The sequence below is a fragment of the Rhinopithecus roxellana genome, chromosome 12 (genome assembly GCF_007565055.1).
Source record: "Rhinopithecus roxellana isolate Shanxi Qingling chromosome 12, ASM756505v1, whole genome shotgun sequence".
NCBI classification, from domain to species: Eukaryota; Metazoa; Chordata; class Mammalia; order Primates; family Cercopithecidae; genus Rhinopithecus; species Rhinopithecus roxellana.
The window spans coordinates 38,453,156-38,474,542 of NC_044560.1; the positions used below are offsets into that span (position 1 = coordinate 38,453,156).

The following is a 21,387-nucleotide window of genomic DNA, read 5'->3' on the forward strand; positions in this document are numbered from 1 at the left end:
AGGCGCGGTGGCTCATGCCTGTAATCCCAGCACTTTGGGAGGCCAAGGGAGGCCAAGGTGGCGGATCATGAGGTCAGGAGATCGAGACCATTCTGGCTAACACGGTGAAAACCCGTCTCTACTAAAAATACAAAAATAAAAAATAAAAAAAATTAAAAAAATTCGCCGGGCGTGGTGGCAGGTGCCTGTAATCCTAGCTACTCAGGAGGTTGAAGCAGTAGAATGGCGTGAACCTAGGAGGCGGAGCTTGCAGTGAGCCGAGATCATGCCACTACACTCCAGCCTGGGTGACAGAGCAAGACTCCGTCTCAAAATAAATAAATAAATAAAATTTGGGCAACAAACTAATTTGGGATAAGTATATGGAAATAAGACTTTATAGAATGCCATTTCATGGACCATTTGCCAGTTGCCTCTTTTGGTCTGATTTATATACATTTAAATTTACGATAGACAACTTGATTTTCTTAAGGGCAGAGATTGTAACCGGATGTACTTGAATAGTTAAAGAGGTCTTTAAGTAGCATTTTAAGCAGCTGTAATTTTGCAAGTTGAAATTAAAACATAGTTTAATGCCAGATAACTATATAGTGGAACAAATTAATATTAATTACATTAAATAATTAATGTAATTATTTCAACTTCGAATCAGAAATTAAAGGAAACACTTCCCATATGAACCATAGGATTTTGAGCTTTATAGTTGATGAATATTTAAATTCAATTTGTCAGTTTCTACAAAAGATAAAAAATCTGGTGGGATTTTGATTGGGATAATGTTGAATCTGTAGGTAAATCAATTTTGACATAAAAGCCGGTTTGGATTTTTTTTTTTTTTTTTTTTTTTTTTTTGAGACGGAGTCTCGCTCTGCCGCCCAGGCTGGAGTGCTGTGGCCGGATCTCAGCTCACTGCAAGCTCCGCCTCCCGGGTTCACGCCATTCTCCTGCCTCAGCCTCCCGAGTAGCTGGGACTACAGGCGCCCACCACCTCGCCCGGCTAATTTTTTTGTATTTTTTAGTAGAGACGGGGTTTCACCGTGTTAGCCAGGATGGTCTCGATCTCCTGACCTCGTGATCCGCCCGTCTCGGCCTCCCAAAGTGCTGGGATTACAGGCTTGAGCCACCGCGCCCGGCCTGGATTTTTTTTAATTAAGCTTTTTATTTTGAAATAATTATAAATTCACATACAGTTATATGAAATAATACAGGGATTCCATGTATGCCTCACCCAGTTTCCCCCAATGGTAACATCTTACCAAAGTGTAGAACAATACCACGGTGAGGATATTTGGCATTTGTAGTCAAGACACAGAAGATGTCTACCACCATAGGATCCCTCATGTTCCTCTTTTTTAGGCATATTTGCTGCCCCCTTAGCCTCTCTCTGTCCCTTATGCCTGGCAACCACTAATCTGTTCTTCCATTTCTTTAGTGTTGCTGTTTCAAGGATGTTCTGTAAATGGAATCATATAGTTAGCCTTTTGAAATTGGCTTTATAGTTAGCCTTAGCCTTTTGAAATTGGCTTTTTTTTTTTTCACTTAGCATAATTCACTGGTGATTTATCTAAGTTGTATGTGTCAATAGTTTGTTCTTTTTTTTGTTGAGCAATATTTCATGGTATTAGTGTACCACAATTTGTTTAACCATTCACATGTTGAAGAACATCTGGGTTGTTTTGGGCCATAATGAATTAAGCTGCAAAAAACATTCACATACAGGTTTTTGTATGAATGTAATATAAGTCTTCATTTTTCTGGGATAAATGCCCAAGAGTGCAGCTGCTATGTCATATGGTAGTTAGCTGAATGTTTAGTTTTATAAGAGACTGCCAAAGTGTTTTTCGTTTTTTACATTCCCATCAGCAGTGTATGAATGGTCCAGTTTTTCTACATCCTTGCAAGCTTTTGGTATTGTCATTATTTTCTATGTTACTCATTCTGATAGTGTTTAATGCGATCTCATTTTGATTTAATTGCATTGTCCTAATGGCTAATGATATTGAATGGTCATCTCTTCATGCGCTTATTTGCTATCTGTATATCCTCTTCTGTAGCATGTCTCTTCATGCCTTTTACTCTTTTTCTAATTGGATTTTCTTTTTTTCATTATTGTTGAGTTTTCCAAGTTGTTGTTTTTGAGACAGGGTCTCACTGTTTTGGTCAGACTGGGGTGCAATGGCACGATCTTGGTTCACTGCAGCCTTGACCACCTCAACTCAAACAATCCTCCCAACTCAGTCTCCTAAGTAGCTGAGATTACAGGCATGCATCACCATGCCTAGTTAACTTTTTATTTTTGTTATTATTATTTTTTTTGTAGAGACAAGGTCTTACCATGTTGCCCAGACTGGTCTCAAACTCCTGGGCGACTACCTCAGCTTCCCAAAGTACTGGGATTATAGGTATGAGCCGTTATGCCTGGCCCAAAGTTCTTTATATTTTCCAGATGTTAATTCTTTATCAGATAGATGTTTTACAAATATTTCCTCTCACTCTGTAGCTTGTCTTTTCATCTTCTCAAAGTGGGCTTTCATTGAAAAAAAAGTTTATCATTTTGATGACATCCAATTTATCAATTTTTAGCTTGTGTCACATGCCAAATCTGAGAAGTTTTTGCCTAGCTCCAGGTGTCTAAGATTTTCTCCTGTGTTTTTTTCTAAGTTTTATATCTTTATATTTTACATTTAAGGAAATGACCAGTTTGAGTTAAATTTGTGGAAAGTATGAGGTTTAGGTCAAAGGTTTATTTATTTTTTTTGCCTTGGATGCCCAGTTGCTCCAGCATCATTTTTTGAGAAGTCTGTTCCTCCTCCATTGTATTGCCTGCTGAGGTTTGTATAGGGATGGTGTTGAATCTATAGATCAATTGGGGGAGACTTGATATCTTAACAATATTGAATATTCTGTTTGATGAACATGGTGTATCTCTTCATTTATTTAGGTTCTCTATAATTTCTCTCAGAAGTGTTCAGTGTATAAATATTACACATATTTTATTAAATTTATCTTGTAAATTTTTAATATTTTTGAGGCTATCATAAAAGATTGTCTTTAAATTCATTTCCCAGTTTGTTTTTTATATATAGAAATAAATGTGATTTTTATATTTCTACATTTATATATTCTATAGTCTTTTTATTTTATTTTATTTTATTTTTATTTTTTGTTTTCTTGGAGACAGAGTCTCCCAGGCTAGAGTTCAGTGGTACAATCTCTCAGCTCACTGCAACTCTGCCTGCCATGTTCAAGCAATTCTCCTGCCTCACCCTCTGGAGTAGCTGAGATTATAGGCACCCACCACCACACCCGGCTAGTTTTTGTATTTTTAGTAGAGACGGGATTTCGCTATGTTGACCAGGCTGGTCTAGAACTCCTGACCTCAGGTGATCCACCTGCCTCGACAACCCTAAGTGCTGGGATTACAGGCGTGAGCCACTGTGCCTGGCATATTCTATAGTCTTTTGTATATTACTTAGGAGTTTCTACAAATGCTCATGTCATCAAATAATATGATAGTTTTACTTTTCTCTTGCCTATTCTTACTTCTTTTATTTGTTTTTCTTACCTCACTGCACTGGGAAGTAACACCAGTAAAATAGTGAATAAAAATGTTATGAGCAGGTGCACATGGCTTTTTCTTGATCTTAGAAGGGACTTTTTTATACTAACATTAATTTTTTTAAAAAAATTACTCTGTTATTTTTCAACCTGACTTAAGTCATTTAATGATTACTAGGAACCAAGATTTTGTTGTTGTTTGTCAGCATAGTAATCCTTTTAATATTATATTTAAAATTTTTTTAGAATAAAGAAAATGTGCCTTGTTATATGTTGTTTGGACTTTTGATAAGGAGGAATCAAAGAATTGCATTTGAGAATATTTTCAGAGTTCAATTATAAATCTTTTTAGAAGAAATTTAAAGAAAATATTAATAGTAATTCTATCAGATATTCATCAATATGTATAATTTGATTTGGTTTAATTAGGTAAGGTATAGGATGCAAGAACAACAAAATAGAATTGACAGGTCTAATTATAGAAGGATACCGGTAGCTGTATGTTGTTTTTTCTCTTAGACACAGGCACGGAATTGAACACTGGAAAGCAGCATGGAACTGTTAGCAGTTTATATATATATAATAGTGGACATGAAAGAGGAAAAGAAATATTTGTGTGCATTTTGTTTATAATTTTAGGAGTACAGTTCTTTTAAGCCTACATAGTAAGCTTTTTAAGAACGGTATATATATGTGTATCTCTTCATTTATTTAGGTTCTCTATAATTTCTCTCAGAAGTGTTCAGTGTATAAATATTACACATATTTTATTAAATTTATCTTGTAAATTTTTAATATTTTTGAGGCTATCATAAAAGATTGTCTTTAACTTGGCTGGCACGGCTGGTGGCAGGCGGATCACTTGAGGTCAGGAGTTCGAGACCAGCCTAGTCATCATGGTGAAACCCCGTCTGTACGGAAAATACAAAAATTAGCTGGACGTGGTGGTACACTGTAATCCCAACTACTCTGGAGGCTGAGGCAGAATTGCTTGAGCCTGGGAGGTGGAGGTTGCAGTGAGCCAAGATCACTCCACTTTACTCCAGCCTGGGCAACAGAGCGAGACTGTCTCAAAAAAAAAGAAAAAAAGTGTTTAACTCTTATTATTTAATGTGAGGTTAAACAGTAGGGGGTCAAAGAGGAGAGACCTGTCAAATAAATTCAAGAGACATTCCCATTTTAATGGTGAACTAGATTTTAAAATTTAAAGTTTTAAAAGACATTATAGCTGGGTGCGATGGCTTACACCTGTAATCCCAGCACTTCGTGAGGCTGAGGTGACTGGATCATTTGAGGTCAGGAATTCAAGACCAGCCTGGTCAACATGGTGAAACCCCATGTCAACTAAATTTACAAATAAAATTAGCGGGTATGGTGGTGCGCACCTGTAATCCCAGCTACTCAGGAGGCTTGAGGCAGGAGAATTGCTTGAACCCAGGGGGCAGAGGTTGCAGTTAGCTGACATCATGCCACTGCACTCCAGCCTGGGCAACAAAGTGAGACTCCATCTCAAAAAAAAAAAAAAAAAAAAAAAAAAAAAGATGTTATAAATCAATATTGAAAATTGACGCTTTCAAGATGACAGCTGACAATGTAAGAACAAATCAAGTGTAGAAATAGACATGCTGTATGATTATTAATTTTCAAGTCATGGTGAATTGTAGATTAGTAACTCAGATGTATTTAATTAATAACAGTTGTGTGGAAAGCATTATATTTTATCTGAGAGTAATGAAGGATTCTCCAGTGGCCTACCTAATCTGAGTTGAGTGCCATAAACTCAATTTCAGCTTCTGCAGGTTAAAAACTAAATTTATTGGATGTCTTTCATAGCTGGCTGAAAAAAGAAAACAACAAAAACTGAATTCATATACACCTCAGCAAAGTTTTCTTTCTTATTGATATTGACTTAAAGCACTGGAGTGGTTAGCATGGGCCTTGTACTAAGTATTTTCCATGTATTATCTGATTTAGTTATTGTAATGACCTAAAGAGGTGAGAGCCATTGCCCATTTTATAAAAAAGAAATTGAGATTTAAGTAAGTTAATTTGTCTGAGTTACGAAGATAGAGAAGCAGAGATGGGCTTTTATTTTAGGAACCTGACTGCAAGCCTGGTCTTGCTGTAAGTACTTTGCTTCTTAGTCTGTCTTTGTTATAGTTTTTTCTTTCTGTATATCCAGGTATTAACATGTCTTAGCAATTCTTTCAACATACTGGGAAATTGAAGTTGGGAAAGAGTAGGGGAAACCTCAAGAAATAATCCTGGGAATATGTTATTGGTAAATGTAGTAAAAACTAGTAGAGCACATAATAGTAAAAATTATATTTTTGATTTTGGAGAATTATTAAAAGTTTCAAAAATCTAGAAATATATGTGATTTCTTATTTTTTTCAAAAGACATGAAAATTCTATATTTTAAAGCCATGTTTTAATAGAATTTCAATTCTTAAAAATAAATGTCTACTCCTTTTTGGAATGAATTTATATGCTTTATTATAAATAAATAGCTTTTGGGTTTCTTCTTGTCCCCTACCCCCAGCCAAACATTTATTTCAATTTCTGCAAGAAATGGCTTATAGGTAATATTTAGAAGGAATTATTTGCCGTTTGACTACTTTTACTATACTTCTTCTGCCTTTTTTTCTCTTCTTTCCCAGATGTGGTTCTAGTATTTAATATATATTTTTGACAAAAATTTTGATAGCAAAATTTAAGTGCTCAGAAATTCTTAAATCATGGATACTTGCTCTTGTATTTTTAGCTCCTTCTTGTAACCAGTTATCATTGGAGTAGGGAACAATGCTCCATTTATACCTTAGTCAGAGTCAGTGATAAAAGCACTTATACTGTGCCAACTATATGTTCAGAATATTGAGTTAAGCCCTATTCATGATTATGGATTTTTTTTTCTTTTCTTTTTTGAGACGGAGTCTTGCTCTTGCTCAGTTGCCCAGGCTGGAGTGCAATGGCATGATCTCAGCTCACCGTAACCTCCATCTCCCGGCTCCAAGCAGTTCTCCTGTCTCAGCCTTCTGAGTAGCTGGGATTACAGGTGTGCACCACCATACCCAGCTAATTTTTGTATTTTTAGTAGAGACGGGGTTTCATCGTATGGGTCAGGCTGGTCTCGAACTCCTGACCTCATGATCCACCTGCCTCGGCCCCCCCAGAGTGCTGGGATTACAGGCGTGACCCACCGCACCAGCATGGATTTTTTTCTTTATTTGCAAATCTAAATAGGAATACATAATAAAATACATGAATATCTTAAACTTTCAGAAGCTTTGCCATATGAAATATTAGAATGATAACAAACCTAGAAATAAAGTATTTCCTATATGCTTCAAGGAAAATAGTCGTCAGAAGTTTTACATTTAATTATGAGGGAAAGGCTTGAAGGTATTTCAGTTACAGAGCTGATTGATTTGGCAAAATAACATTAAAGAGTTATCTGGTATCGCACCAACCTCTGTGTCTTCCTGTTCCATTAGATAGCCATGGCATCAGTATAGAGGGGGCACTGAAGGATTCAGCTAGAAGTGTCAGTATATAATAAAGGACTCTGAATCTATTTGGGATTTGTTGAGAAAAAATAAAGGACTAATTAGGATAAACTTAAACTAGAAAGACATTTTTAGAATATGATAATCGATATTTATAACTGAGATAAAGTGCTCAATAAAAGGTTAAATTATATTGATTACACTCTTTACTAAGATGGGGAATGTATAATGTACTGTTTAAAAAGAGTTTATTTAGAAATGGTAGAAACTTATTTGGAAAAGTTACTACCTGAAAAAAATAAAACGATGTGACATGCCACATTATGTAATCATGTGACAAATGTGTCTTTACCATGAAAATGTTATATATATAATATTAAAAATATTAATAGATAGAGATTTCGGTGGATATGGGATTTGTCTTTGCTGTGGTTCTAGGTTACAGAGCAATCTTAAACGTTTCCAACGGTTTCCCCTAAAATTAAAGGTTCTATTAACGCATGTCTCTCTGCTTTCTAGCATATCACTAGATACTATTTTACCTAATGTTTTGCCACAGCATTTGTGAGGGTCATTAACTAGCTTTTAAGCCTCTTCGTCATTCTACTGATAAGCCATTGCTACATGCCGTAATATCATGTGTAATATCCCAGTGTAAATTTGGAATTTGGTATTGGTTATGATGTAAGTTTGGCTGCTTATAAGAAATCTCAAAAGAACAGTGACTTAAACGATTGTTTTTCTCTCATGTAAAAATCTGAGTTTGTGTGATTTTTCTCTGCTCTGTGAGTTAATCTCAGACAGCTTTTTTTCTTTTGTCTTCTCTGCCATTCCTAGGATGTGGCCTTCCATTCACATGGTATAAGATGATTTATACTGCCGGGCGCGGTGGCTCACGCCTGTAATCCCAGCACTTTGGGAGGCTGAGGTGGGCAGATCATGAGGTCAGGAGATCAAGACCAGCCTGGCTAACATGGTGAAACCCCGTCTCTACTAAAAAATACAAAACATTAGCTGGACATGGTGGCCATGGTCAGAGATTACCAGTGACTTCTAACCAACAAAATTTATGGCCTTTTTCAGGCTTCTTTCTCCTCAAAGTCTCTGTAGTTTGATATTGAAACAGTCTTTTCTTTTGGCCTCCATTATACTGTAAAGGAAACTAAACTAAACTTCTTCCAAACTTAGTTCTTAGTTGATATGGACTCTCGTACCACAAGACAGGTTTACAAGAGAAAAGCACACAAGTTTATTAATGCGTGCCGCACACCACATGAGAAACCCCAATGAAAAGTAACTCAGGCCGGGCGCGGTGGCTCAAGCCTGTAATCCCAGCACTTTGGGAGGCCGAGACGGGCGGATCACGAGGTCAGGAGATCGAGACCAACCTGGCTAACACCGTGAAATCCCGTCTCTACTAAAAAATACAAAAAAATAGCCGGGCGAGGTGGCGGGCGCCTGTAGTCCCAGCTACTCGGGAGGCTGAGGCAGGAGAATGGCGTAAACCCGGGAGGCGGAGCTTGCAGTGAGCTGAGATCCGGCCACTGCACTCCAGCCTGGGTGACAGAGTGAGACTATGTCTCAAAAAAAAAAAAAAAAGTAACTCAAAACAGTGGCTTAGAACTCAACTTATATAGCATCTTCAACAAAGAACAATAAATTTGTAGAGAAATGACAGGACAAACGAAAGTGATTTTAGGTTTCCAAGGACAGGAAAGGAGTAAGGTTTGCAGATTCCTCTGGTGCTGTCACTGAGCCAGTAAGAGTACAGGTTATCTCCAGTGAAGCAAAATTTATATTCTGTAGTTAGGCAGAAAACAGGGAGGACAGAGAAAAAACGTTTCCTCCATTTACTGCTTCTCTCTCTCTCTCTTTTTTTTTTTTTTTTTTTTGAGACAGTCTTGTTCTGTCCTACAGGCTGGAGTGCAGTGGCATGATCTCAGCTCACTGCAGCCTCCATGTCCTGGGCTCAAGCCGTCCTCCCACTTCAGCCCTTCAAGTAGCTGGGACCACAGGTGTGTGCCACCACTCCTGGTACTTTTTTTTTTTTTGTATTTTTTGTAGAGATGGGGTTTTGCTATGCTGCCCAGGCTAGTCTTGAGCTCCTGAACTCAAGGGATCGACTTGCCTTGGCCTCCCAAAGTGCCGGGATTATAGGCATGAGCCACCACACCTGGCCTGCACTAAGCTTTTTACGTATGTTATCTCCATTAATTTTTAACTATGAGTTAGTGGCCCAATTCCCATTTTGCAGGTGAGTTAAGTTGACATAATAGAAAGTAACTTGCACAAATTCACACAACTACCAGGTACTGGAGCTGGGATTCTAATTCAATTTTCTGTCTTTACAGTCCTTGATTTTAACAACTCTAATATACAGCTCATTAACATCTTACACTAATTATATGTAAAACCACATTTCTTGAATGAGACCCTCTCTTAATGTTATCATCTTATTATTTATATTAGTCTTTCACTTACTATCTTTTTGTTCCATAGTCCTGTTAGATTTTCATTAGCAATTGAAAAAAAATTTGTTTTTAAAAATGTATGAGGTTTTTTTTGTTTTGTTTTGTTTTCTTGAGATAGAGAGTCGCTCTGTTGCCCAGTCTGGAGTGCAGTGGCGTGATCTTGGGTCATGGAGTGCAGTGACGTGATCTCAGGTCACTGCAATCTCTGCCTCCTGGGTTCAAATGATTCTCCTACCTCAGCTTCCTGAGTAGCTAGGATTACGGGTGTGAGCCACTACGCCTGGCTAATTTTTGCATTTTTGGTAGAGATGGGGTTTCAACATATTGGCCAGTCTGGTCTTGAACCCCTGACATCAAGTGATCCACCAGCCTTGACCTCCCAAAGTGCTAGGATTATAGGCATGAGCCACCATGCCTGGCCAGTTCTTTTTTTTTCCTATGAGGCAGGGTGTTACTCTGTTACCCAGGCTGGAGTGCAGTGGCGTAATCTTGGCTCACTGCAGCATCAACCTCCTGGGCTCAAGTGATCCTCCTGCCTCAGCTTTTCAAGTAACTGGGACCACAGGCATGCACCACCACACTTAGCTAATTTTTTTTTTAAGAAACAGAGCCTCATTTTATTGCCTAGGCTGGTCTCAAACTCATAGACTCAAGTGATTCTCCCATCTTTGTCTCCCAAAGTGTTGGGATTACAGGCATGAGCCATTCCACCTGGCCCAGGAATTTCCAATTTCCACTTGTGCTCCAGAGTTTAGCTCCTTATTGCCAGTTCATCTTACAGTGATTGGAATTCATATTTAGCAAAGATAGGGTGAAAGTTTTAAAATCTGACCGTTGCAATTTTTACCATCTAAGTTGATCTCCGTTTTAAACTTCCCATCTGAGTTTAAATCAGTCTCCTTGTGTTTTTTACTTTTAATTTTCTCTGTTTTAAAAACACTCTGTTTCATCTTCATTTAAATCTGAAGTCCAATTGCATAGTCTTGATTATTACTCACAGAAGATTCCTATCATTTCTGACATATTTTCTATTTTCTGTAATCTCATTTGGCCTTTAATATGCTCTTTCATATTTCTGGTTAACTGTTCATGTCTGTACTTTTTTTCTTTTCTTTCTAACTGAATTGTAAATTCCTTGAAGTCAGAGTTTTTTGTTTTTTTTTGTTTGTTTGTTTGAGGCGGAGTCTCGCTCTGTTGCCCAGGCTGGAGTGCAGTGACACGATCTCGGCTCACTGCAACCTCCGCTTCCTGGGTTCAAGCAATTCTCTGCCTCAGCCTCCTGAGTAGCTGGGATTACGGGCACTCACCACCAAGCCCGACTAATTCTTTTGTATTTTTGGTAAAGACGGGGTTTCACCATCTTGGCCAAGCTGGTCTTGAACTCCTGACCTCGTGATCCACCCACCTTGGCCTCCTAAAGTGCTGGGATTACAAGCATGAGCCACCATGCTTGGGCCTGGCCCAGAGTTAGTTTTTACACTTCTTTGTAGTTCCTATGTTTAGCAGCTAGTATGATGCTAGGAACATTTTAGATGATTGACACATTCAATGAATGGGTGTTATTACTTTGATATTTGTCCTTTTGGGATTTAGAAAAAAATTGATAATAAATATTACCAATAGAACTTAAACCACCATGGAATGATCTTGGAAGTAACCTTTTCAAGTATTATATTGAAGAGATTAAGTAGATTGTTAGTTTTAATCGTTTACTATATATTTTCATCTTATATTTAAAAAATAACATTTTTCTTTTTCCCCCACCCCCACTTTCTTTCTTTATTTTTGTTTTTGGCAGCCGATTCGAAGACAGTCTCTTACACCTCCTCCTCAGAACACTATTACATGGGAAGAATATATATCTGCTGAAAATGGAAAGTAAGTTTTTTTGTTGTTTATGTATTATTTGACTTTTAGAAAGAATAATTTGTAAAAACTGAATATGTGAATATTTAGGTGTAAAATTATTTTGGAGAGAATTATTGATATATTTTTGACTGAAGCAATTCTTCTATCTTTTAAAAATATGGATTAAGTATAATAAGGACAAAGTGTCCCAAATTATGTAAACTCTTGCAAATGGTTGTAGATCTTTCTTTCTGTATCCCTCCTGTCAATTTATACACACCTAAAAAACTAAAGGACACTGTTCTAAGGAAATAGGATGTAGGAAATTGCATAGGACAGTTGCTTATTTGAGATTTCCCATTGTATGATGAGCTTTTCTATTTTGTGATTATCCTGATTTTTTAGCATAGTGTGCAAGGCCATTCATTATTTATCTTCTTTTTTGCCTTTCCAAGCTCCTCACCTGTCGTTATCCTTTAGTTTCAACCTGTGCTAGACTACTCACCATCCTTCCATAGGACCTTTGCTGATGTAATATTACTAACAGTAGAGTGCCTACCACATAGCTCATACTCAGTTTATATTTATTGACTGAAAGAATGATGAATGAATAAAGAAAGGGTTTATTTTTAATAAATGGATAAGTAAAAAGTGTATCCTGGTCAACCATTATTTCCTTTTGGTGGAGAATAAAATATAAAATATTACTTTCCTGCTCCTGTTTAGGAAGGAGTTGTCATTTTTTTTCTTATTGAAAGTTTTGTTGTATTTTTCTAATTTCTCCAAGATGTTTCCATCTTAATATTTTTATAGTTTTTTTGGGGGGGGGATGGAGTCTCACTCTGTTGCCTAGGCTGGAGTGCAGTGGGTGTGATCTCGGCTCACTGCAACCTCCGCATCCCAGGTTCAAGCCATTCTCTCACCTCAGCCTCCCGAGTGGCTGGGATTACAGGTGCGCTCCACCATGCCCACCTAATTTTTGTATTTTTTTTTTTTTTGAGACGGAGTCTCGCTCTGTCGCCCAGACTGGAGTGCAGTGGCCGGATCTCAGCTCACTGCAAGCTCCACCTCCCGGGTTCACGCCATTCTCCTGCCTCAGCCTCCCGAGTAGCTGGGACTACAGGTGCCCGCCACCTCGCCCGGCTAATTTTTTGTATTTTTTAGTAGAGACGGGGTTTCGCCATGTTGGTCAGGCTGGTCTCAAACTCATGGGCTCGAGTGATCCACCTGCCTCGGCTTCTCAAATGCTGGGATTACAGCTGTGAGCCACTGTGCCTCACCTTAATATTTCATAGCGTTAAACAAAATTTATGAGCGGATTGTTGTATTAGATTAGCCTCCTGCATGCACTAGGCACCAGCAGACCATACCAAACCAGAATGTAGTTACTTCTGCTAAGTACTACATAGTTAAACTGAACTTTGAAATGGGCCAGTTTAAAAAGAATAAAAAGGACATTCCAGGCAACCTGAGTCAGCATAGTAATGAAGTCTTCTGTTTTTTTAACTGTATAAGGAAAGCAACTTTGAAATAACCAGATCACCTTCTTTCCCCACTGTTTCCACTTCAGCCCTTTTCAGTCTGTAAAGATAACCTCCTCTGTTCAGCTTACTGGAATGCTCATTCTACTTCACAGAATTAGGTACTGTCCTGTGCTAGAACTGCAAATAAAAGCCAATTAGATCTTTATGCTAAATTGATAATTTTTTTTGATAATAGTTAATATAGAATTCCTTATTCTTCACAATATTTCTTATTAATCAGTGAAGAGACTGCAATATACAGTATAGAAGCTGAATTGAATAAGTGGCTTTAAAGATATACAATGATACCTTAAAAATTTTTTTACTAATGATTTTCTTTATTCCTAAAAATAGTGATTATTAAAATTATATTCAATGTGAAATTAGTTTAGATCTGATAATTTCTGAACTTTTACTCTTTGCTATTCTTTTTTATTGCCCTTGTCTTAATTTCTTATGCATATCTTACTCTCTTTTAGCATAATTTTATTTCTACAGACAGTAAGAAAAATTGAAATATTAATGAATGTTATTGAAAGATGACAGATGCTTCTTAGGAAAGTGATAGACTATGGAAAAAGTTTCCTAACTTTTTTTTTTCCTCCCATTTTAGAGCTCCTCATCTGGGTAGAGAATTGGTGTGCAAAGAGAGTAAGAAAACGTTTAAAGCTACGATAGCCATGAGCCAGGAATTTCCCTTAGGGATAGAGTTGTAAGTTTGTTACTAACTACAAATGTTTATGAAAGAAACTATTAAACCCTAAAGGCTGTAATAATATTTGCACCCCAGTGGTGCATTTGAGACCTTTGAAATGAAAAGCAAATAGCCATTGCCTTGATAGTGTGTGCACCGTTCTGGAAATTTTCTGGTTTGCAACAGTATTGAGTTTTGCTGCTTTCATCAGATACATTTTTGAGTAGATTTTTTTTTTTTTTTGAAAAAGATAGAGTCTTGCTGTGTTGCCCAGGCTGGAGTGCAGTGGCACAATCTCGGCTCACTGCAACCTCCGCCTTCTGGGTTCAAGCGATTCTCCTGCCGCAGCCTCTCGAGTAGCTGGGATTACAGGTGCCCACCACCACACCCAGCTAATTTTTGTATTTTTAGTAGAGATGAAGTTTCACCATGTTGGCCAGGCTGGCCTCGAACTCCTGACCTCAGGTGATCCACCCACCTCACCTTCCCAAAGTGCTGGGATTACAGGTGCAAACCACCATGCCCAGCCGAGTAGGTTATTTACATTATAAAAGTAATACATGAATACATGCTTGTTTTTAAAAAAAATAAAAAAGTATGGAAATTTACAGAATAAAATGTGATGTTTTAGCACATCAGTAGTTAATGATTATTTGGTGTATTTTTGACTAGAGTTATCCGTATTTTTGCATTTTTTAAAATAAAAATGGGGGAATCGTTCATGTTTTGTTCTGTGTGTTTCTTGTTTTCATTTAAAAGTGAGTGTATCTTGGCTGGGCATGGTGGCTCATGCCTGTAATACCAGTACTTTGGGAGGGTAAGGCGGGCGGATCACCTGAGGTCACGAGTTTGAGATCTGCCTGGCCAACGTGGTGAAACCCTATCTCTACTAAAAATATAAAAATTAGCTAGGCATATGGTGCGTGCCTGTAAAACCAGCAACTAGGGAGGCTGAGGCAGGAGAATTGCTTGAACCAAGGAGGCAGAAGTTGCAGTGAGCCAGTATCGCACCACTTTACTCTAGCCTGGGTGACAAAGGAGACTCCATCTCAAAAAAAGAAAAGAAAAAATGAGTGTGTCTTGAAGTTTTACAGTGATTATATTTTCGTCTATTCTTTTTCCTTGATATTTTGTAGTGTTGATATACTGTTTATCATTCATTTACTGATAAACATTTTGGTTATTTGTAGTTTGTCACCATTTTCAACAATATTCTGGTAAACATATTGAATATATCGTCTCAAACATGTACTCATTGGATGCTCCTTTTTAAAAATATTCAATTTGGAAAAATGACTGGAATGAGAGATGGGTAGCAAGAACTGACTGATACGACAATAGTTTTAGGCTCCTCACTAAAGTGGGAGGGAGGAGATGAAGCACTGGGCTATTTTCCTTACTAGTTCCTTCCCTTTCAAATCTGGCCTAATGCATTAATTTTTTTAACGGCCTAATACATTTTTAAAAAATGATTGGAGAAGAGAGCAGGGTGCATATTTTTTTAAAAAAGTATGTACATACCTGAGCTTTCCCCATACCTAGGCTTTAGAAAATTAGATAGAATGTTCTGTACAGTCTTCAAGTTATGTCAGAGATAGGTAAGTGTCAGAAAATGTGGAGAGTTAGCTACACATACAGATCTGCCATAATTTGTCATATCTAGGACCCGATTGACTCAATGATGCACCAATTTTATTTTATTATTTATTTATTTATTTTGAGACAGAGTCTCACTCTGTTGCTGAGGCTGGAGTGCAGTGGTGCAATCTCGGCTCACTGCAACCTCTGTCTCCCACGTTCAAGTGATCCTCCTGCCTCAGCCTCCCAATTAGCTGGGACTACAGGCATGTGTGCGCTACCACGCCTGGATAATTTTTGTATTTTTAGTAGAGATGGGGTTCACCATGTTGGCCAGGCTGGTCTCAAACTCTTGACCTCCGGTGATCTGTCCACCTGGGCCTCTCAAAGTGCTGGGATTATAGGTGTGAGCCACCACACCTGGCCAAAGATTCACCAATTTTATATTCTACTTACTAATAAAGGTGAAAATTGCAGCAAATATTAAGATGTCATCAATTTTAGGAGTTATCCTAATTTCAGATATGTTATATGAAAAAAAGAATATCTTAGAATTTATAAAATGTGGCAGTTATAACTACTCCTGAAAAAGAAAATGAAATGAGGAGTCGGGCACTGTGGCGCACGCCTGTAATCCCGGCACTTTCAGAGGCTGAGGCGGGTGGATCACCTGAAGTCGGGAGTTTGAGACCAGCCTGACCAACATGGAGAAACCCTGTCTCTATTAAAAATACAAAATTAGCCAGGAGTGGTGGTACGTGCCTGTAATCCCAGCTACTCGGGAGGCTGAGACAATTGCTTGAACCCAGGAGGCAGAGTTCGCATTGAGCCGACATCACGCCATTGCACTCCAGCCTGGGCAACAAGTGTGAAACTCCATCTCAAAAAAAAAAAAAAAAAGAAAGAAAGAAAGAAAATGGAACACAGCATACAAATGCCAAAGAATTTGTTCTAAAAGGTCAAAAAAAAAAAAAAAGAAAAAGAAAATTACGTATATATGCCATAGAAAACAAGAAAGAACACGAAATCAGTAAAGTAGATCTTTCTGAGATGAGAATGCAAGACAGTAAAATGAAATGAAAAGGAAATTGTAAAGCTGAGGAAATAAACTGAGCACTAAATGACACTATTACAAAATAAATACAGTAGAAACAGTAATGAATAGAATAGATGTAACTGAAAATTAAATTTTGACAGGTCTTGGTGAATTCAGTAGAAGAAGAGATTAAAGAAATTACACAAGCAATTTGTATGGAAGACAAAAGTGGTTCAGTATGAGTCATTCATGTTTTACTTAAAAGGCCTCCAAGTATAATCAAAATAATATTCAAAATATGATAGAAGAAATTTTCTCAGTAATGAAGAACTAAATCTATAGGATGACGTTAGGTTCTACGAAAAATTGATACAGAATGATTAGTAACAAAAATTATCCTGATCTAACTATTAGGCTTCAGTTGTTGATAAAGAAATCCAAAGGCACCCTGGCAGAAAAGGGGTAAAATCAGCCTGGCCTTACATTTTTTCATATATCTTTGCTTTTCTGAAGTAACAAAAGTGTGATCTGTCAGTATTTCTAACTTTCATTTATATATGGAGGCAACTGAAGATATTCTCAAGCACAAAAGAATTCAAGAAACATAGCAGTCATAGGACTTTTTTGAAAGAAACTACTACTTAAAAAAGAAATGCATCCAACCAAAACATGAAATTATAGCATAATGATTAATATGATATAGAATGCTAAGAGATATTATGAAATTGTAGTTCAGAGGGAAAGATAACATAACCTAAAATTTTATGTGAGTCAAATTTCCCTTTAAATATAATAAAGATAAGAAGCAATCATTTATCAAATATGCAGGAAATCAAGGAATATTAAGCATATAAGAGCCTTTTACACACACAATAAATTGACAGTGGAAATCAGCCACCCAAACAGTGAATCTAGTTATTAGCTTTGAGTCCATCTAAATATGGACCTAAAATCAAACAACTGTGAAAATTATGGCTGAACAATCAAAAGTTACAAACCATTATAGAGTAAAAAGTTAGAAGGAATAAAGTGTGTAATTTATTCATCCTTAATATCTGGAAGTCAATACTACTGTCCAAGTTTGAAGCATGTAGTTAAAAAGCATAAGGACACATAGCAATTTGAACAATGAAAACATTTTTTTCTTCTTCCATTTTTCAGATTATTGAATGTTTTAGAAGTAATAGCTCCCTTCAAGCACTTTAACAAGCTTAGAGAATTTGTTCAGATGAAGCTTCCTCCAGGCTTTCCTGTAAAATTAGGTAAGAGAAAAATTTAGATGTAATTTTAGTGTCCATTAGGAATATGGAGCTGTTTATTAACATTTAATAAGCAATTTGTTTTAAAGCAGGGGTCCCAACACCTCTGCTGGTTCATGACCTTTTAGGAATGGGATGCATAGCAGGAGATGAGCTGAGCAGCAGGCTAGTGAGCATTGCCGCCTGAGCTCTGCCTCCTGTCAGATCAGTGGTGGCATTAGATTCTTGTAGGAACATGAACCCTATTGTGAACTGCACATGTGAGGGATCTAGGTTGCATGCTCCTTGTGAAATCTAATGCCTGATCTGAGATGGGACAGTTTCATTCCAAAACCTCCCCCGACCCCCACCAGTCTGTGGAATAATTATCTTTCACGAAACAGATCCCTCGTGCCAAAAAGGTTGGGGGCTGCTGTTTTAAAGAAAAGTAGATTTCCTAGTTGCTTACATTTTGGTAAAGGTTTTCAGTAATTATATGCATTTATTTATGTTTTGTCTAATATTTAAAGTGCCTGATGAGAATTCTTATTCTACTTGATTTAAATTAAATGTAAGGGATCTATTTCACACAAGAAAAGTGTGGGTGAACTAAATGGTGTATTGTAATAATGTTTTTCATGTGAAAAAGGGAGACTAGAGATTAACCCAGATTTTCAGCTATGCTTTGAGTTTCTGTGTAGTTAGAATGTTTCTGGAGTCAGCAGTCACTGTTGATGGATAAAGTAATACTCATACATTTTATTTTTCAGCCCTAAATGTTCAATTTCGTCTTAAGCAATGATCTTTAGAAATAGCAGTCATTTTTGCATATATTTTTCTTTCTAACATATCAGAAACCGAGGAAGAAGAGACTATTAAAAGGTGTTTTGGGTGTTTAGATTTAGATTTGGCAATAATTCAAGCTTCAGGAGATCCTTTAACACTATCCATCAATTCAGCCACTCAATGTTTAATGAGTACTGTAATTCTTCAGATATATCTTGTTTTATTCAATATTTTTAAAACCACGTCTCAGAATACTTAGGCCAAAATGTTTTCATTACTAAAAATTAAACCTGATCTTCACCATTTTGCACACTTGGAAATAAACGTTTTCTAGATTAAAAATGACTTTTAAATAAATGATTTTCAAAATGTCCCGCTAGTTGCCCTTTGCAATTCAAAAACACTAGGAACCCAGTGTCTACTTGGATAAATCAGTGATAAGATCTTAGGCAGAAATGGTTAGAAAACTAATGCAATTCAGAGCTGTGTGTCATAGCCATAAGGGATCTTCACGTTAGCATTTCTGCAGAAGTTTAAAACTCCACTGCCATTTTCTATGGTGAGGGAAATATTCCAAGTTTTAGACTCCCTTCTAGGTACTGTTAAGAGACCCATGACAAACCAGAATAGAGAACAGGAGTTAAAAAGATGAGAATTTCAAACTATCTCTGTATTCACATCTATTTTTAAGTTCTAAACCCAAATCAAACCCCACAATACATTTATTTTTATGCAAAGGAAATATTTTCATTATATGAGAAGGAAAAAAATCTGTAATCCTTTCTTTGCAGGCATTTCTTTGATGTAGAACCACATTTTTAACAAGGAATAATCTTTTGCTTGTATACTTAAAGTTATGGGATATTTGTTTAACTATTTCTCTTTTGTTTCACTGTCCTTCTTTTAAACCAACCCTGTAAAACTTCCTCCTGTGTATGTTTAATCTTTCACCATTTCTTTTTCTACATTTAGGATAAAAAACACAATTGGGATAAATTATAAAAATTTGGAAATTATTGTTAACTCAATTACATGTTTCAGAATCAGCCAGAACTTTAAGTGCTGATTATGAATGGTCTTTTCTCTGTTTGGCTTCTTCTCTCATTTTGCTAAGACTAAATTTGATCCTCTTTTATCATCAAATCTTCATCCTCCCCCACCACTTCCTCCTACAACCTAAGCATAGATGATTTTTACTTCCTTTGATACAAAAAGATAATATCAGAAATGGGACCTCCCTCACTGCTTCCAACACCCCATACAGACTTTTCTGCCCCAAGCCCAACCTTTTCTTTTATCTTCCTGTCTTACTGGAAGTGCCCCTCTTCTTTGAGTAATGTCTTCATTTGTATTATGAATCTATTATCCCAGCTCTTTTAAAAAGCTAGCTGTATCACTGGGCATGGTGGCTCACGCCTGTAATCCCAGCACTTTGGGAGGCCAAGGCGGGTAGATCACTTGAGGTCAGGAGTTCGAGACCAGCCTGGCCAACATGGTGAAACTCCATCTCTACTAAAAATACTAAAAATTAGCCAGGCGTCATGGTGGGCGCCTGTAATCCCAGCTACTCAGGAGGCTGAGGCAGGAGAATCGCTTGAACCCAGGAGGCAGAGGTTACAGTGAGCCAAGATCGTACCATTGTATTCCAGCCTGGGCAACAAGAGCAAGAGACTCTGTTTCGAGGAAAACAAAAAAAAAAAAAAAAAAGAAAAAAGAAATAAGCTAACTGTATCAGTCACTTCGTGTTTCTCGTTTTCCTTCTACCTCTCTCTACTGCATTTTTCCTCTCAGTTGTTAGGCTTGCTCAGGTCTCTCCCCTTTTAAAATCAAACAAAAAACTAAAAAAACAAAACAAAACAAAAAAAAAACAGTCCCCGTAACTTCACCAGCACTTGCTTTAATCTTTGCTTTTCACAGCCAAGCTATCTGAAAGCCTACTTTTATCTCTTACTACTTTCTATTTACAATTATATTTTAAATGGGGGGAAGGTATAGGGACATCACGGGAGATAAGTGTACTTCATTTGAGTTGGTCAAATTATGACACTGGGAAATTGTGATAAGTTTACTTACACACACACACACACACACACACACACACACACACACACACACACACACACAATAATGTATACCTACAGCAGCCACTATAGAAGCTGTACAAAGAGATAACTCAAAAACACTATAGATAAATTAAAATGAAATTCTAAAAAATAGGTAACCTAAGGATGGCAAGAAAAAGAAAACAGAAATGAAGAACAGAGATAATGAACAGAAAACAAAAAATAAAATAGCAGACCTAAGCCCTAACATATTAATAGTTCCATTAAATGTAAATGGTCTAAATATACCAATTAAAAGACAGTGATTGGTAAAGTGGATTAAAAAATATGATCCAGGCTGGGTGCGGTGGCTCATGTCTGTAATCCCAGCTACTTGGGAGGCTGAGGTGGGAGAATTTTTTAAAGCTAGGAGGCTGATGGAAATTGCAGTGAGCCAAGATCACGCCACTGCACTCATTCCATTTTGTTTTTCAATAAAAAACAAAACAAAACAAAAACCATGATCCAGTTGTCTGCTATTTTAATAAACTTTACTTGAAATATAATGATATATATAGGCAGATTAGAAGTGAAAGAGTGGAAAAAGATACATCATGCAAACATTAATCAAAGGAAAACAGGATTGGCCATATTGAAATTAAGGCTGATATCAGAGCAAAGAAAATTATTAGAGACAGAGAGGAACATTATTTAGTGATAAAAGGGTCAATCTGTGAAGAAGATGTAACCATTCTAAATGTATATATACCAAGTAACAGAGTTGCAAGATGGATGAAACAAAAATTGAAAGAATGGAAAGGAAAAATAGATCCACAATTATAACTGGAGACTCAACACCCTTCTCTCAACCATTGATAAAACAACAGACAGAAAATTTGCAAGGATATAGAACAATCAACAGCATCATAAGCCACAGGATTGAATTTGCATTTATAGAATACTCCACCCAACAGCAGCAGAATACACATGCCTTTCAAGTGCCCCTGGAACATATACCAAGGTAGACCGTATTGGCCATAAACAAACCTGAATATGTATAAAAGAACCGAAAATCATACCAAGTGTGTTCTCTGATTACAATGGAAT

At 37.0% G+C, this 21,387-nt stretch overlaps 1 protein-coding gene across 2 annotated transcripts in view; it reads left to right on the top strand.

The window, feature by feature from the left end:
• The window catches only part of ANKRD13C (ankyrin repeat domain 13C), a 92,681-nt gene that overhangs the window by 65,139 nt on the left and 6,155 nt on the right, over positions 1-21,387 (top strand). The window contains exons 10-12 of one of the 2 annotated variants that reach the window (XM_010358669.2): positions 11,334-11,413; positions 13,520-13,618; positions 17,376-17,476. In XM_010358669.2, coding sequence (XP_010356971.1) covers positions 11,334-11,413; positions 13,520-13,618; positions 17,376-17,476 — 280 coding nt within the window. The remainder of the gene's footprint in view (positions 1-11,333; positions 11,414-13,519; positions 13,619-17,375; positions 17,477-21,387) is intronic. The other variant, XM_010358671.2, reaches the window with a different exon arrangement.